Below are 17,441 nucleotides of genomic sequence, written 5' to 3' on the forward strand. Positions count from 1 at the left end.
TGGGAACCCTAGGAGGAGGAGCTACCACGGGAAGGTGTGCCTGGGCCTCTGCAACACCCTCACATATACTTCCCACTTCTCATCTCAACCCGGAGTACAGGAGCGGCATCATGTCCACGCTGAGCACTGTACAGGCTGGAGCATAGCCTACCACTCCATGCTCTTAGCCTTGCTGTACCTCAGTTCCTCATCTATGGTATGGGGCCTACCATCTTCTGGGCTACCCCTCTGGGATGGGCATACAGGGTTCTTCCGGCATTTGCACATCCTCCACAGAAGCTGAGGTCTACCATCCACAAGGACTTTAAAGAACACTCCATTTTTCTGACTATAGCAGCAAAAACTTATATGAGACTCAAAATGTACAAAACTAGCCAAAATTCTTTGGAAAGCGCATTGAGGGAAGGAGCCTTTGCCAAAGCACATTCTACTAACAGAAACAGTGTGTGTTCACATGGGAAACAGCAGTCTACACCGGGCAGCCTAGGACCATGCAGAATGTGGTATCGTCTAGGGCAGCCCTGGAATTCAGTGTCAGACAGACAGACAGCTACTGCACTGAGACAATAGTTCCAACTCTCACGCTAGACCACTAGCATGAATCAACTCCCAACAACTGACATGCAGGGTACAGAACATGCAGTGTCCCCTGGTCTCAGGTCTTTCCCAGACACACAGCCAATGCTCAGACGAGTGGCTGTTCTAAGCCTCCTCCTTGTATGTGATTCGTGGCAAAGAGCCAGACTGGCCCCTATCTGTGGACTAAGATAGGTACAATGGCTGTCACATGGGGAAGATACCTAACTGAAGGCAGCGTGTTTAAACCATCGGCCTCGGCACTCTACCTCAGTCCTCAGAGCAGCTCTTGTAGTTTGGAATTACAGAGAAGGGCAGCGTGCCCCAAGACAGCAAGACTCCACTGGTGACCTGAGTTCACACCCCACCCCACTGCTTCCTTTCTCTAGGAATGTTGATCAGCATCTTTACAGAGTCAAGCATCAACTCTTCCCAACTAGTCCACTGTCGCCACGCCCAGAACTTACTTATGTTCTGCCTGGTCTTGACCAAGATACTATACTGGTTAGAGTGAGGTACTCAACACTCAATCAGACTCTCATGTCTGAGAACACCGAGACCGCCTGTGGCCTGATGGCACACCTTCCTCACTTCCTAGGTCATCGAAGCCCAGATAACAAGGAAAGCTCTCTAAGGAAAATACCTGCACATTTCCCGATGGCCACAGTATCAGGACTGTGATTAAGTATATATTACTGGGAGAAGTAATTGCCAAGATGGTGGAGAAGCCAGAGTGCTCAATGGCTGTCTTCCTGGGGATAGGAGAAAGATGCCTATCAGCCCAGGCTTCATGTGAATCCTAGGGAACAAGGCTGACAAAGCTACCAATGGGCTTTGCAAAGCCTATTTCCAGTCACATGCCACCCTGGGCAGGCCTGTCCCCGAGGTAAACCTCACCCGTGGGACTGTGATTAATGGTGGACTTCAAGCAGCTCCCGTCAGCCTGTATTCTCACAGCACATGGGAGGGGCTGGGGCTCTGCTTCATGGCTTTGTGTCAACACTCTGGAACCTTCCACAACTCTCATAACCTGTGGGCCTCAGTGTCTGTGTCTCAAACTGGAGATGGTCTCAGTGGATGGAGAGGTCTAATAAAGCCCAGTGCTCTTCAACACTGAGCTGGCACAGGAAGAGATGCCCCCTCACAATGGGAGTGGGTGGTACTCATCCCTGCTCTGGGCCTTTGAATGTCTGGGCACCTAGGCTGGAGACAGGGTTTACTAATTCTCCAACAGGCAGGAATCCAAAGGCTTGCTGGGAAGCAAGCTGGGAACCTCCCTGCAGCCTTTCAGGGCTGGCAGGACAGGAAGTGCAGCGGAGAGGACCTGGGGAGGTGAGCGGGGTGGGCTTGCCTGGGAGGGAGCCACCTACTTGATGCACTTGATCCAGTCTTCCTTCTCTTCAGGAGTGGGGGCTGAGATGCGGTACACAGTGTGGTTCCCTTCCACCACTCGTCCGTCTGCCTCTGTCTTACAGGCCTTAATCACCTGGTCTTTATTGTCAGGGATATAAAGCTCAAAGCAGTTCTGAGAAGAACACGAGAAAGTGGCAGTAAGATTTCAGGAAGCTGCTGACCAAAGAAAATGTTATTTATTTCCCAAAAGACTCTTTATCTTTACTCCCAAGAAATATGTGTCAGAGAACACTTTCAGAATATGTACTTTCTGAGGCCACATGACATAAGGCAGCTAGTAAAGTGCTTGCTATAGAAGGGCAAGGAGCTGAGTTTGATCCTGAATTTACAAAGCCAGGCGCAGACCGAGCGTGGTGGTGCACACCTTTAATCCTGGCACTCAAGAGGCAGAGGCAGGCAGATCTCAGTTCAAGGCCAGCCTGGTCTACAAACTTACTTCTAGGACAGCCAGGGCCACATAGGGAAACCCTGACTTGAAAATCAAAACTAAACAAACAAACATATAAACAAAAATAAATAAATAAATAAATAATAGCAAGCCAGGTGTAGCATACACATAGACTTGCAATGCCAACAATGGGAGAAGGAAGCTGTGAGCCCGCAGGGACTCTAGGGCTGGCCAGCCAGGACACCAGAAAAACCCAGTTTCCAGTAAGATACACTGTGTGTGTGTGTGTGTGTGTGTGTGTGTGTGTGTGTGTGCATGTATGTAAATGTGGGCAAACACACGCCATGACAAGTGTGGTGGTCAGAAGACAATCAAAGTCACCCTCCATCTTGTATGAGGCAGGTCTCTTGACCTGGCTGTTATGTGCATCAGGCTACTCGGCCTACAAGCTTCCAGGGACTCTATAAAAAATAGAATTTGTTTTTTAAAAAGCCCCCCCCCCCCAAAAAAAAGAAGCAAGGCATGGTGGTACATGCTTTTAATCCCAGATTCAAGGAGCAGAGAGGGGCACACAGATTTGTGAGTTTGAAGCCAGCCTTATCTACAGAGAGAGTTCTAGGACAGCCAGGACTATGCAGTCTCAAAAAACAAAATTAGATACATATTCGCTGTGTGTGTAAGTGGCATGGGTGTGTGTGTATGTGATGCAGTGTACCGTATGGGGATGGCATGAAGAGGACTAAGTCCCAGTGTCAGCCCTCTGTCTTCTACCTTGCTTAAGATGGGCCTCCTTGCTGTTTTCCTACTGCACACGAGGTGAGCAAGCCCGTGGCTTCTGGAAATCACAGACACACATGATCACACCCAGCTTCTCTGAGGATCTGAGCTCAGGGTCTCGTGCTTGCCAGCTCTTGTCTCATGCTTTCCCCACTCACCCGTCTCCCCAGCCTGAGACCCTGACTCAGAAAACGAGGTGGACAGTGACAGTGAGGAGTGACAATGAGGTTGACTGCATGCACACATGGGCACATAGACACGATTTCTTCCTATGGAAAAAAGCAGCTTAGAATAGAACACTTCAACTATGTTCCCAGGCTGGCTGGCTGAGAGGCTGGCCTGACACCAGCTGGCTCTGCTCCTGACAGATTGGAGCGTATGCAGAGCTGCAGGTGAGCTGCTCTCAAGCTATACAGTGCATCAGAATTATAAAACTGGCACCACGCTATGGGTGCTCACAACTGAGAGACAGTTCCTAGATCTTGGTTCAAAGTCAGCATGTGGCACCAAAGCAGGCAGACTCGCAAAGTAAGGACAATCAGAATAGATGGTGGAGGTGGAGGAGTGGAGGCTTTGAGTCTCAGGTTCTCCAGGGGGGCATAATCCTGACTGTTTCACGGCCCTGGGCACAGGAGCAAGACACTCACCGGCTTCTTGGAGTCCTCCACTTCTCGGATACTCAGGTTCTCCAGGGGGATAATCCCACGGGGCTCTTTGTCCTGGGACAGGTGCAGGAGAAAAGCTTTACTCTCTGTGGAGGAGACACCTCTTTTCCTCCCTAGGCCCATCCTGACTCCTCCCTGAAGCTCCCAGGTTGGTTCAGGCCACACTTGGGTTCTGACGAGATAGTGTGGTCTGGCTGGGAAAATCCAAAGCCTTTTACAGGGCCAGAGGGCTCAGCAGGTGCTATCAAAGTGTGCCTGACAATGAATGACCCAGGAGTCTCAAGCAAGAAACACTTTGGCCTATTTTCCCTAAGAAAGGGCCCTCCCCCTCCTCCATGTCTTTGCCAGGTTTTCCTTTTCTTTGTCCTCATCCTGGTTCTGTGCCACTAGCTCCTGGGAGCCTTTCCCAGCCTAGGTCCAGGTAATCCTGCCCGTGCCTGATGGAGGAACTACAACAGAACCTCCCATTGTCTTCTGCCCACTGCCCATCACCCAGATGTGTGGTCCTTAGGGAAACACTGTCCTTTGGACACCGGCCCAAGATCCATATTGGTGCTGGAGCTCAGGTCCTGGCCCTCTCTGGGACTGTGTATCTCATCAGCTAAGGTCCTCACCATGGACAGACTTCTACCCCTACCAGCCAACTAACCTTGGTCAAAACCTGTTGCTTCTCAAGCATACTGAATTAGAGTTACACATGCACAATATAACAATAACAAACAACCCCACCAACCAACCAAATCCAGTTCTATAATTGTATAAAAGAAAAACAAACAAATACGTCTTTCTGTCATTTCCTTAAACCCTGTGGGAGGTTATCCTCTTCCTGCCAAGCATTTTAGTGCTGGCCTCAGGACACCTGATCTGAGCTGCTCCTCTGCGCTTCCAGTATGAGAGGACACCTACAGGAGACACAGCTCCTCCTGCTCATCTCTCTGAGCTAGGGAATGCTGGGCTCTCATCAGCACCACTGGGCTCCTCAGGCTATGCCACTCAGAGCTAACTGCAGCAGGTAACCTACTTCACCTTTGCTCTCCTTTCCCCAACTCAAAGCCCACCTTCTAACTGGGTGCTCTGTGTCACATCTATTACTTGCTTTTCTAGCACAATAGCACTGATGTGTTTTATAACGCCAATGATATCTTTTATAGAGCATGGTATAGTGTGGAGGGAGGGGGTACCAACAACATGATGGGTATAGTATAGAATACAGTTTAATTGGGGGCATGGGAAGGGGAGCTGAGAAAAGAGTAGAGGCAGGAACACTTGGAGAGAGAGGGTGGGGTAGGGCCTCTAAGCCTGGGGACAGATCACCCCTAAGTTTGTAGCTCTTCACTATAGCACTGCCTGAGGCCCACTCTCCACAGCATTCTGAGGGAGGGCACAAAAGGCAGAGAAACCTGTTAAAATCCCCCACAGTCAGAAAGGTCTCACCTGTTTGAGAGCTTGGCTAGGTCTACATGTAGGAGGAGAGCATCCCCCCCCCCCCCCGCCAACCCCGCCAACTGTGACACATAGCCACATGGCCCCTCCAGTTTTCAGAGCTATTCCACACTAAGTTTTCCTGCTGGCTGGAGCTTTTCTCTTTGTCCTGCAGGTACTGAGACTCAGGAAGGAAAGGGACTTGGTGAGAACCTCTTTTCAGCCATGATGCAAGGTAAGCCTGGAAGCACATTTTCCACTTGGGATGGTCTGAAGCTATTGTCAGCACCTCATGGCTGTCATCCTCTCTGGGCCACTTGGGGCCTCTTGGTCTAGTCTCCTGTATCATTTCCTGTGTCCTTGTATTCTTTCTGGGAAACTTGTTTCCTCCCAGCCTTCCTATGGCTTTATGACTAGCACGCTTTCTTCTCAAGAACATGTCTGTGTATCTGCTCCTGGGCTCACCGTGTCCCTGTCCCTGGCTCCCAGCTACAGTGGCCAACTCTCAGAGAACACTAGCAAGCAGCCCTTCCCCAACTGTGATGGCTTTAGCCTCCAGCTGCTTTCTTAGCCATCTGGACCTGCAGAGTGGTGGACCAAGCTGAGTAAGCTGTGGGCTGCAGGCTCTCTTCTCACAAGGCTCCTCTCAGGCTGGCCACTGAGTATGTCTGAGATGCTTGCAGCCCTCTCTGGGGCATGGGCCACTCACAATGGCAATTACGAGGGACGATAATGCATTGACCCACAGCTCCCCTAATCCTTCTATGCACATACAATGCCCCACCCTTAATAGTACTAACAGGATCCCCTGGTCCAGAGACTCACAGTATCCCTCCTTTTAAGGGTTTTGATGTTAAAGTGGGTTGAATAGACTCATCCTAATGCAGACCCGCATGAAGCCATAGCTTCTTCACTCTCTAGACTCAGGGGCCTGAGGTAATGAGCTACATGAGCAAGGTACATGATCTGTATACACAGCCAAGGCTAACGCCATCTTCTGCCCAGGAGTGAGGACCAGCTATAAAGGCCCTTGTGACCAGCCCAGGGAGACCACTGGGCCCTCTGCTGATCTCCCTCAGGGGTTCCACAGGCTGGTAGTGGCTGAAGTAAGCCAGGACACTCACTATGCACATTGCACAGAAGCTGCAGAGCATGAGAACTGTGCTTCCCAACATCTGAATTCAAGTCCAAAGTATGAAATGGTCCCTGCACAGGGCTTTCATTCTGTATCTCTACGTGGACTTCCAGAAGCTCAAAGAGCAGCTCAGTTGGAGGAACTGGGTTCTGTCCCCAGCACTAAAAATTAAACAAGCAAATAATTCTCTCCCAAGTTCAGGAACAGAGCCTGGTGCACCTGACCACTGATCTATGTCCCTAATCATCTGTATTCCCCACAAGGGCAGAAACAGCCAACACTGATGCCTTTGGCCTATATGATTTCTTAAAGCAAATACCGCTATCTTTGCAAAAATATGACTTGCTCATTATAAAGAACTTAAAATACTGCAGAAAAGAATCAAGGAAAAGTTTAAAACCACTGCAAATCGGGTCACAAATGATGACCACCCGGCAAGAGATAAGAGTGCTAATGTGGTGTGCATAGACAGGGTCAGCTCTGTGAGGACCAACTATTTCACGTAGTATTTTCATAAAAGATGTCCTACTAAGAAAAAACAATTGAAGCTGGCCATGATGGCACATGCCATTAATCCCAGCACTCGGGAGGCAGAGGCAAATGGATCTATGAGTTAGAGGCCAACCTGGTCTACAGAGTAGGTTTCAGGACAGTCAGGACTACAGAAAAACCCTATCTCAAATCAAACAAACAAACAAATAAAAATAAATAAGTAAATACATAAAGGTACAAAAAAAAAACAGAAAAAGAAAAAAGTGAGGCAGAAAATGAAAAGTGTGGAACCTCAAGGTAAATGTTTCTTACCATAAAAGCTCATTTTAAAGCAGCCTTATCAGCCTTATTAAAAAATGTCTAGTGTTCAGTCATTTTGTTTGGAAAAGTATCACATGGTTCAGCTTTTAACAGTTTGAAAGATGCAGCATTCTTCCTACTGCTTGGTCCCTGTTGTCCCTGACTTCTTGACACTTTCCAAGTTCCTAATGCTCCCAGCCTGTCCTACAGCCACAGGGCCCAGCTACTTAGCACTGGACTGAATCCATCCCTGGTCTTGGCAGGGCTCACTGCCCACCCTGTGTCTCCATACTGCTTGTGTACTTGGGATGTTTTGGCATTAGCTCTACAGCCAGTATGCCTGAGTCCCAGCTCTGTTCGAGTATCTCATGAGTTCTTGTTTAAGAGTGTGTCAGCACTGGTCCTGCTTTTTGGTGTGGCTGGCAGCAGTGTGGTAGTCTTGTTTCAGCTGCATAGCTCAGTGCACGATGCCTGGCCAGGTCTCCCGTCTGTACACTTCAGCACTAGTCCTATGTCAGCATACTTGGCCTGCTAAGCTCAGCACTTCTGTTCCAGATTTAAGGGAAAGAAGTCAGCATCCCCCACCTCCACCCTCTACATCCGGGGAACAATCCCCTCAATACAGCACAACTTTTGATTTTGCAGGTATCAACTATTCTGGCACTGAAATCGTCTCCTGTCCCCAGCATCTGTTAGCTCACTTCTAATCTTGTTGCACCTGCCTTCCGTGCAGGCAGTGAGGGCATCATAAGTCAATGTGTCTCACTCCTTAAAGTCTACACAGTCTTGCTGAGGAATGAGCAACAACCCCACAACCCTACAGTGATTCAGAAAGACGCAGCTTTGCCTCATATGAACTGAAGTCCTGTTCTGTCTTCTAGGTCACTCTGGTCATTATTCAAGTGACTCTACACTATTTTCCTGGAGTCTCTGGGGCCCAGGTAGTTGACATTCTAGACTTTGCACAGTGCCCAAGGAGGACTGGGGGGCTGGCTCCACCTGTTGGCCCACAGAAGCCGGTAAAGCAGCTTCCCAGGTGAATGGACTATCCTTCGGCCTCCCACCGCACAGAGTAAGACGGCTCACTCCCTCACACCCTTTCCACCCACAGTGAACTTTCCTCCTCTTACAACTCTGCTTCATTCACACCAGCCTGTGTCTTCCTTCAGGCCAAGGGTAGAGTGGGCTGACCTCATGCGCAGGCTGCAGGAGAGCCATTTTGTAACTGGCTGCAATGTCCTTCCCACTGCAGAGAGCCAGGTGGCAAAACCAGCTGCTATGCCTCTTCCTGTCTGTCTGTCCTCATCCCGCCCCGCCCCGCCCCCTCCCCCTGAGGTTTACTAGGGTTATTCTGTCAGTGTTTCTTAGCCCTTGCTAGGAAAACTCTCCTTGCTGCCTAGAATATAAAGGAAAACTCTCCTTGCTGCCTAGAATATAAAGTCAAAATAAGGAGGGTTTGGGAGGGTGGGTGGCATGCCTAGAGGGAAACCTACTAAGCCTTTGTCCACAGTACCCTGGGGATGAAACGATTTTTTTTTTTTTTTTTTTTTTTTTTTTTTGGTTTTTCAAGACAGGGTATCTCTGTATAGCCCTGGCTGTCCTGGAACTCATTTTGTAGACCTGGCCTCGAACTCAGAAATCCACCTGCCTCTGCCTCCCAAGTGCTGGGATTAGAGGCGTGTGCCACCACAGTCCGGCCCTGACGATTTTTATGTGTCAAAGAATCCTTAGTGTTGGAGAAGACTGAATGCAGAGGAGCAACGCCAGCTGCAGAGCTTAGGTGGCACAGGTGGGGCCCGGAGAGAAGGAGGGCCTTGAAACAGTTTGCTGTCCTGTCCTCAGCACATCGTCAGCATGGATGACAGAATTAGCCTGTAACTCTAGGCAGCTAGCCTGGTGCTCACTGTGTAGCCCAGGCTGCCCCCACATGTACGGCAATCTTATTGACTGCCCCACCTTTACCATGGAGGAGGCGTCCCTCAGCTCTATCTCCTCAGTAGGAACAATGACTCTTACTCAGTGAAGATCCAGCCAGGTTAGCTCTCCTGGCCCAGTTGGAGACTCAAGTCCAACATGCATGCAAGAAGAACCACCACTGTGCTTGCAAGGGCCCAGGAAGACGTCAGAACACCAGAGTGCCATGTCACCTGTGTGGAGGCATGGCCAGAGACCAGCAACCTGTGGCTTTGAGTGATCTCCCATAGAAAGCCTGGAGGAATTTTACTGTGTACTTTTTATTCCTACAGCTACAAAGGGCGCCTGCAAGTGACAGGCTCCTGCTGGGAGATCTTATTCCAGTGAACAGACACCAGCAGAACTTCCACGGTATTAGGAAGTGTCACTCCCAAGCCCTCCGATTTCCTCAGATGAACCGCCCCCTCTGTTTCATCTTGTTCCTCTTCCTCTTGTTGTGTCTCTCACACTGAGACTGTGTGCTCTGAATCAAACCCTTCAGCATTTCTGAGACCACAGAAAATCTGAGTTCACCAAATCACAACTATTATCCCCTTCACTAGGTTTTTGGCAACTGACCCCAGTGCCATGTTTCCAGCTCTGAACAAACGCTGTGTCCATGGCTCTCTCTCTGTTTTGGGACTTGTGCCTCCTGCGTGTCTAGAATTGGGTGCTGGCTCTGGGCTACAGCCTCCTGGACAGCCTCCACATCCTGTTCGGATGCTCTACTCTGAGATAGTTCCTCCCTGACCCCCACGGAAGCAGGACAGATCTGACTGTCTCCCTAGGGCCCCCTCTAGCTGTTTTGGGGTAGAGTGGTTTGGAAGTGGAGGATTGGCCCATTCTGCCCCAGTAGATGCTCACCGTGGTGTATTCAAAGTAGTAAAGGCAGTTGTCAGTCAGAATGAACCAGCGCCTCTTCCAGGTCTTTACCCTGCCACCTGAGAGCAAAAAGGAGACACTTCTGACAAAAGACACCCAAGCAGGTGCACGCTACACACACACAGCTTTCTTCCCAGGGAGGGCATCAGGTGGGGCAGGGTATCAGGAGAACATTTAGACCATGGCAAAATTTACATCAGTGACAAGACACAGCCAAGACAGAAGCATCTTTCACAAAGTGAAAGTCTATGGTATGAGCAGAGCAAGCGTGTCTGGGTGACACCGTGAGATGTCCTGGGCAGCAAGATGAGAGCACGGGCTGGGGAGGAGGCCCAGGGTGACAATGGTGCAAAGCAAATGTACCCGAGGCTGGAGAAGCCAGCCACAGCCTGTGACAGAGATGTACCTGAGGCTGGAGAAGCCAGCCACAGCCTGTGACAAAGACAGGCCAAGAAAGGAGTAAGGAGGGGTCAGCACCCTGACGCAGGAGGCATGGGCACCTCAGGGGTTCCATGGAAGTGACAGGAGAAAAGATACAGAAAGTGAGGTACTGTGAGTCCTTTAAAACCAAACCTGTGGCTTCCCATCACCCACCTGCCTGTAGTGAAGTTCCACACTGACTCTAGCCCCCTCAGTTAGTGTCCCGAAAGTCATGTCCCAGAGTTGTGGGTATGAATCAAAGCAGGATTCCTTCACCGGGAAAGGACTGGCTTGTCCAAGAGGGGGGCTCAGGAGCCGTTCCTTCTGTGGACTCACATGACTCTTTAAAACTAAGTGACTAGAGGCAGCCCTGGCATCAAGGAGGTGGTGACTAGCTGCTGCTCAGAGCCTTCCTCAGTCCTCCTCCATGGTAGGAAGTAGTGAGTGCGGGGTCCTCTATGCTGTTCTGCACTGGTACAGGGATGGGGGCGGGTGGTGCTTAACTGGGCCCACTTTGAAGGAAGCTACATCCTCACTTGCATCGTGCTCAGGATCCCAACGGTCCCCACTTACCTCAGGTTGAAGAAGACTGTCTTGACATGAACTACTCAGAATTATCCAGGGCTTTCCCGTGCTGATACACATGTGACGTTACACACACACACTCTGTCCCTGTTCCTTAGCACTTCCCCTTTGCTAGGCCCCAACTATGGAGCACACCTTTTCTCTGGTTTCTGTGGAAGGCAGGGGAGTGGCACGCCTGCCATGCCTACTCCTCTGCCCTGTTGCTGACAGCCATGCGGGGCCGGGCAACTTTACGGAGACTCTTTCCAATGCCAGCATCTACCTGCAGGCTCATCCCCGAACTGTGAGGGAGGAAACCCAGCAGAGCAGGTTAGAGCCCAGACTTCTCTGCCTGGGTGTCTGAGCTAGACGGGTGGACAGTAGATGTCAGCAGCCATCGTTAGCTCCATGGTTCTACATGACTGAGACCTAGGTTCCCAGATGGACTGTGCCACAAGCATTCATGTGCTGTGGCACATGTGTGGTTATGGTAGTGAGGGATTCTGTAAGTTACATGGTTAAGTGGCGTGAATGGGAAAGCCATAGGAACAACATGACATGCATGTTGATAACAGGGAGGGCCAGGAGGAGTTGCACAAATGAGAACGCGTTCAAATCTGAAGGCAACATGTCTTAGAGCAGATACCTTCCCACTTCTGAGTCTGAGTGTAACTGTCTTCTAGCCTCTTGGGGAGACCATTTCCCACCCAGGCCTTGATACACAAGGACGGTCCACCCATGCTGACCTCCCACGCACTCTGTCACAGGACTACCCCAGGTGACAATGAACTCAGGAAATGATGAAGAGAGTGAGTTAGATACCAAAAGAAACACAGTGGCAGGAAATGGAGGAGAAAAAGCGAAGCCCGGAAGTTCTGTCTGTCAAAGCTTCCCCTGGACGGTTGGCTGCACCACAGAGCCCTCTACCACAAAGCGTTGCTGCGGGCCCACGGGGAACACTTCCACGTGGAAAGAAAAACAGACATGGGACAAGCAGACAGATCAATGTGCGCCTAGGACAGTCCCTGTGGAACTCACAGGACCCCTCCCCTGCAGGGTTTCTCAGGCCTCCCTTACACAGAGGGCCGGCACTGTCCCAGCAGTCCAGCCGCCTGGCTCCAGCACTGAAGGAGTACGGTGCTTGTGCTCTGCTTGCTCTGCTCTGGCTGTGCTTAGGCACAGACCGAGGGACATTCTGCTCCCTCCAAATGTCTCCCTGTATCAGCAACCAGAGGCCGACCTGGGTTTTGAGGATGACTCTTTGTAACAGAGGATGGCTTGCACCAGAGGAGACACAGACAGAGGATCCAGGCTGTGAGTCCTTCCCTGATACCCAAGAAATGGAACTAAAGGGCTAAAGGTAGGGATTTCTGGTTTTAAGGTTTTAAAAATATCCACTTGTGAGTTTAGAAGACAATACTTGTCTCTTTCATGGAAAGGCAAATGGCCCAATATGTCAACTGTTCAATCTTTTCCTAACTTGGTCAACCACGGTGTCAGAAGCACGTGACTTCGGGAAGTTACAAGATAACACCCTCTTCTCTGCTCCCTCACTCCAGAAATCAGGCTGATGCGCAGATGGCAATTTGAATCCAGCAGTTGCCATGAGCACACAGCCGACGTTCCTCTGCCTTCCTTGGCTCTGGGCTAACACTGTTGACTACTCACGGCTAGTTCTTAGAGCTCTGACCCGGCAGCTGCAGTACTGCTTCTGTGAACACTGCCCCAAACCCCTGGTCCTGGCCTGTTCCCTAGGGACTGTACAGTAAGTTAGAAGCAGCATTAACACTACTACCAGCAATTAAAAAACAAAATAACCAAAAATAACAAAATTAAAAAAAACAAAACGCTGCAGCAATGACAGTGGCCTGGCAGAGCGCGAGCAGGTGCAGGGTTACATACCTCCTGGAGTTTGGGGCAAGGGCAAGGAGAGCCAAAATCAGGGACACATAAATGAGGGAGAAAAGAAAATTAAAACAAAGAAATCAAACCCGACTTCTTAATCTTAAAGTGCAGCGTACCAGTCCCATCTACGTATGCCTGAAGAGGGAGGTCAGCCTGCAGACACCGACAGGAAGTGACTACCCGTGCTGTGTGGCAAGACTTGGGGTATTCCCCACATGGCTAACAGTGTCACAAATCCATTTTTGTAAGGCCAGTGTTTGCCAGACTCTTGACAAACCAGAGCAAAGCGAATGATACGCACTCTGAGAGAAGTGTCTTTCTTAAGATACTCAACACTTTTCAAAGTGTGTGCAAGGATGCACACATGTACACCCATGGATACACATGTACATATGTGTGTACACAAGAACACACATGCTTATGGCTTTGTGCATACAGGGACATATACAGACAACTACAGATGGCACGAAGTCCTGCCCTGTACAGCACACAGACACACGGCTGAGTCTCAGTGTGTCACATGGAAACACCTTATCGAGAGGTTAGAAACATGAAGCAACGACCTCACGATGAATGAGTCCCACATTGTTAAACTTTTATTCTTTGGGGTGAGGTCTTGCTCTACCAGCAAGCTGGCACCTCAGTCTCTTGGGCCCCAGGGATTCTGCTCTGTCCCCGGTGTGTCTGGGACTACAGGTGTGCATCATTTCACTCAGCTGAAATTCTTGAGTTTTAAAAATATAGGATGTCTCATGAATTTACATGCCATCCTGGTACAAGAACCAAGATAATCTCTGCTCTAATTTTAGTATCTCAGCTGTCAAAGCTAACACTTAGCATTCGCATGGAAACAAATTTCCCTGGAGGAGGAAGTAAGTCTAAACTCGGATGCTTTTGAACTTTCCAGCACACTTCCTCTTTATTGGTCAGGCAAGAAGACTGTGGAGCAGAAGGCCACCTGTGGGTTAACCATTTCAGAGCCTTTACTTCAGACCTTCTGCTTAGAGATTGCTACTGGCCATGTCCAGACACTGCAAGGTTCTGTAATTGTTGAAGCGGTCTTAAGGGAACTTAAAGGGAACTGTCATGTATAAACACAGTTTTGGGCCTTTTAAAGGAAATGTCAACCCTACACTATCTGGACGAGTTAACAACAGAGAGTGTCTCAGTAGCTCTACTGGATGCTGTCAGTCATGGCCAAGAGTGGGAGAACTACTTATCACAGGTTGAGTAACCAAATGGAAGAGGAGCGGGTCTCTAACAGCATCTGCCCTCCTGATACAGGAGTCAGCTCATCCAAGGCCAAGGCAGAAGGATACTGGAACATGCTCTCTAGTGGTCAAAAAGCCTCCACACTTTCATGTGCAGAGAGCTCAGGGACCTCTCTATGTCTGACAATTAATAAAGCAGGCAGAGGTGGACATGGGCATGCATGAGAACCCACTGATTGCTATTTGGCTACTTTGTCACCTTCCTAGCAAGGCATGACCATAAATCTTAACAATACAGGCTCACTTCTGGCAGAGGGAAGAGAAGCACACTGCAGCCCTTAGAATGACACAATCATTACTGTGGCTGGTTGGTGGTTGATTGGGACTGCGAGGGGCCAGAGCATGAGGAAGAGTGCTGTGGATTGCGCTGCAGCCAAGGGCTCTAGGTTTGCCATGCACACTGCCTGTGGGAGCCAGATGCAGAGGGAAGTGATGATGCACTGGGTGGGCAGGAGTGCCAGGGTAAATCTGGGATGGGAATAGAGAGATGGATATGGCTGCTTACCCACCCAAGGGTCCAGGTCCCTGGAAAGTGCCTCAGGGAGTATGGCTGTCTACTTGGGACTGGTCACACAGGGCCCAGATACATAAGGACAATGTTTATAAGGGCAGAGTCTGTGACCAGGAGTCTCTGTTCCGTGGTGGCTACTTGTCAACAGCTCCAGAATGGTCTGGAGGTAGACTGCTGTGACCTGCCCCCTTCCCCACCCCCCAGCCCTGTGTGCACATAGCCTTTCCTCCTAGGCTCTGTTGCAGGCCCAGCTCAGGGAGGGACTTACCGAGCTTGAGTAGCCAGCCCTCTCGGTCTGGATTGAAGAAAGTGTGCGTGAGATCATTCCCATCATCTTCTGGGATCTTAAAGGGCTCGTTTTTGATGCTCTCATAGAGATTCTGGATAAAAGACCACACTGCACGTCTGACTCAAGAAGGGCCTGCTCTTCCTCCCTTCCTCTCTATTCAGTCCACAGGTGCTCTCTGTGAGCCTGGAGTAAGGTACAGAGACTAGAAAAGACCATGGCCATTCTCTGCTTTCTAGCAGCTCACAGGGACAAAAATAAGATGCCTGGTGGATAATTAAGGAAAAAAGAAAGAGCTGCCTGGAGCCTACTGGAGCCTTTAATTTTCAGTTTCAGACTTAGAAGCCACCTCCCATCCTGATTCTCAGCTGGCCTTTGTGAAATTCACATATTTAAATGAATTAAGTGATCAGGCACTCAGCAAGTCATCCTTCTGTCTCCTCTCCTACGATCCCATTCAGTGCACGCTTTGCCAGCTGACATGAAGCAGCTCTGGCCCTGCTCACCCGGAGCAGCTCCTCCGGCAGGTCCCCTCCGTCGTTGATGCCTCGGTTCATGGCGATGAACCTCTCCACCGTAGGCTTGTCTTTGACATTGGGGTTGTGCAGGCTGGTGTTCAGCATTATGATTGCGAAGGACAGGACATAGCAGGTGTCTAGAGAGAGGAGACCGGGCTATGAGAGCAGAGGAGACACTACCAGGACAGGAGACACCAACAGTAACCAGGAGTAACAACAACACTGGCAGGAAGAGCAGGTGAGCCAAGTGTACATATGTTCCCAGGCTTATGTTCCTGAAAGGGCCAAGGCACGTGACCTCACTAAAGACACTCATTCTATTTTTCAGATATAAAAGAACAGGAAAGCAATAAAACGGCTGGGAGTAGTAGAGCATGACGTTAGCCTCCATACTCAAAAGGCCTATCTCTGTGAGTTCCAGTACAGCCTAGTCTATAAAAGGCCAGCTAGGGTTATACAACAAAATCTCAGACCAATACAATGCATCAAAAAGAAAAAAATTAACTGCAATTCTATTTAGTAATAATTTGGTCTGCTTTATTTCTTCTGTATAAATGTGCCTATAAAATCACTTTATAGACACTATAATGCACTATCACCCAAGCATATGTGTGAGATAGATACATACACAGGGAATAGGTATATACATTACACACACATACACACATATATATGCTTTTTTGTTAATCTTATCATTTTCCCATGCCAATATCTTCATAAGAACATAATATTTCTTTCTTTCTCTTTAAGGCCAAGGTCTTGCTTAAGTAGCCTAGCTAGCTATATTCATAAATTTGCTTTTGAGACAGAGTTTCTCTGTGTAGCCCTGGCTGTCCTGGAACTTATACTGAAGACCAGGCTGGCCACAAACTCAGAGATCTGCCTGTCTCTGCCTCTTGAGTGCTGGGATCAAAGGCTACCACTGCCCAATGCTGAGACATCTTTAATAGTTATATGCGTTGTAATTCTGAACCCAGTGCTATACACACATGAGGCGAGAACTCCTCCATGAAGCATACCATGGGTAGTGCTGGTCTTCTGGATGCTTTTACTCTTTCCAGGTTGTACACACCAGTAAGTAACTGTTCTTGGCATGGACTCAGCCTCTTGTCCTAGTTCTCCCTCCCCAACTCACACAGAGGCTCCCTCCCTCACCTGTAGACTGGAACACCCCAGTATTGCACTGACAGTACCGCTGGGCAAAGGCCTCCATCATCCGGTCAATCTTCTGGGCCTCTCCAGGGAGCCGGAAGCTCCACAGGAACTGCCTGGGGTGAAGACAGGAGCACTGTTTTGACCAGTTCTGCTGCTAGTGTGGCAGTTAATATCACATAGTGAAGGAAGTGGGGGCTTCAGAAACTGAACAGAAGCAAATTTAACCACTGTGGCCTTAAATGAACTGAGAAGCCAAGAAGAACAGCCCCACTTTAGAGTAACACACAAAAGTGAAACACAGATGTTAATCATTTTAAATGAACTCTAAAGGAAGGATTCATTCAGGGCATTCACTATGGAACCCTGTAAATCATATGGGCCCACAGCCACAAGTTTAGTTCTGCAATACTGCATCATTAAAAATCATAGCTCAGAAAAATCGTTTTAGGATTTATATCTACAGCAGAAAAAAAATGGCTTTAAAGGGCACAAAACAAGCTTGGTTTAAAAGCTGAAGCTGAGCCTTGTGGTGGTGGTGCACACCTTTAACCCCAGCACTTGGGGAGCAGAAACAGGCAGATATCTTGAGTTTGTGGCCAGCCTGGTCTATAGAGTTCCTGGACAGTCAAAGCTACAAAGAAAAACCCTGTCTCCAAGGGGGAAAAAAAAATGATAGTTGATTTTCCTTTCTCTTTCCTTTCCTTTTTTCTTTCCTTTCCTTTCCTTTCCTTTCCTTTCCTTTCCTTTCCTTTCCTTTCCTTTCCTTTCCTTTCCTCTCCTCTCCTCTCCTCTCCTCTCCTCTCCTCTC

General features: G+C 49.3%; 1 protein-coding gene across 3 annotated transcripts in view; it reads right to left on the bottom strand.

Moving 5' to 3' along the window:
- Positions 1 to 17,441, bottom strand: part of Cyth1 (cytohesin 1) — an 86,029-nt gene that overhangs the window by 3,259 nt on the left and 65,329 nt on the right. For 2 of the 3 annotated variants that reach the window (XM_021211697.1, XM_029546699.1), the window contains exons 7-12: positions 16,634 to 16,746; positions 15,467 to 15,615; positions 14,943 to 15,054; positions 9,986 to 10,062; positions 3,802 to 3,873; positions 1,947 to 2,101 (exon numbers count right to left, since the gene is read on the bottom strand). In XM_021211697.1, coding sequence (XP_021067356.1) covers positions 1,947 to 2,101; positions 3,802 to 3,873; positions 9,986 to 10,062; positions 14,943 to 15,054; positions 15,467 to 15,615; positions 16,634 to 16,746 — 678 coding nt within the window. Of the gene's footprint in view, positions 1 to 1,946; positions 2,102 to 3,801; positions 3,874 to 9,985; positions 10,065 to 14,941; positions 15,055 to 15,466; positions 15,616 to 16,633; positions 16,747 to 17,441 lie in introns of all 3 variants that reach the window. The other variant, XM_029546700.1, reaches the window with a different exon arrangement.

Source organism: Mus pahari, chromosome 14 (genome assembly GCF_900095145.1).
Source record: "Mus pahari chromosome 14, PAHARI_EIJ_v1.1, whole genome shotgun sequence".
In the NCBI taxonomy this organism is placed as follows: Eukaryota; Metazoa; Chordata; class Mammalia; order Rodentia; family Muridae; genus Mus; species Mus pahari.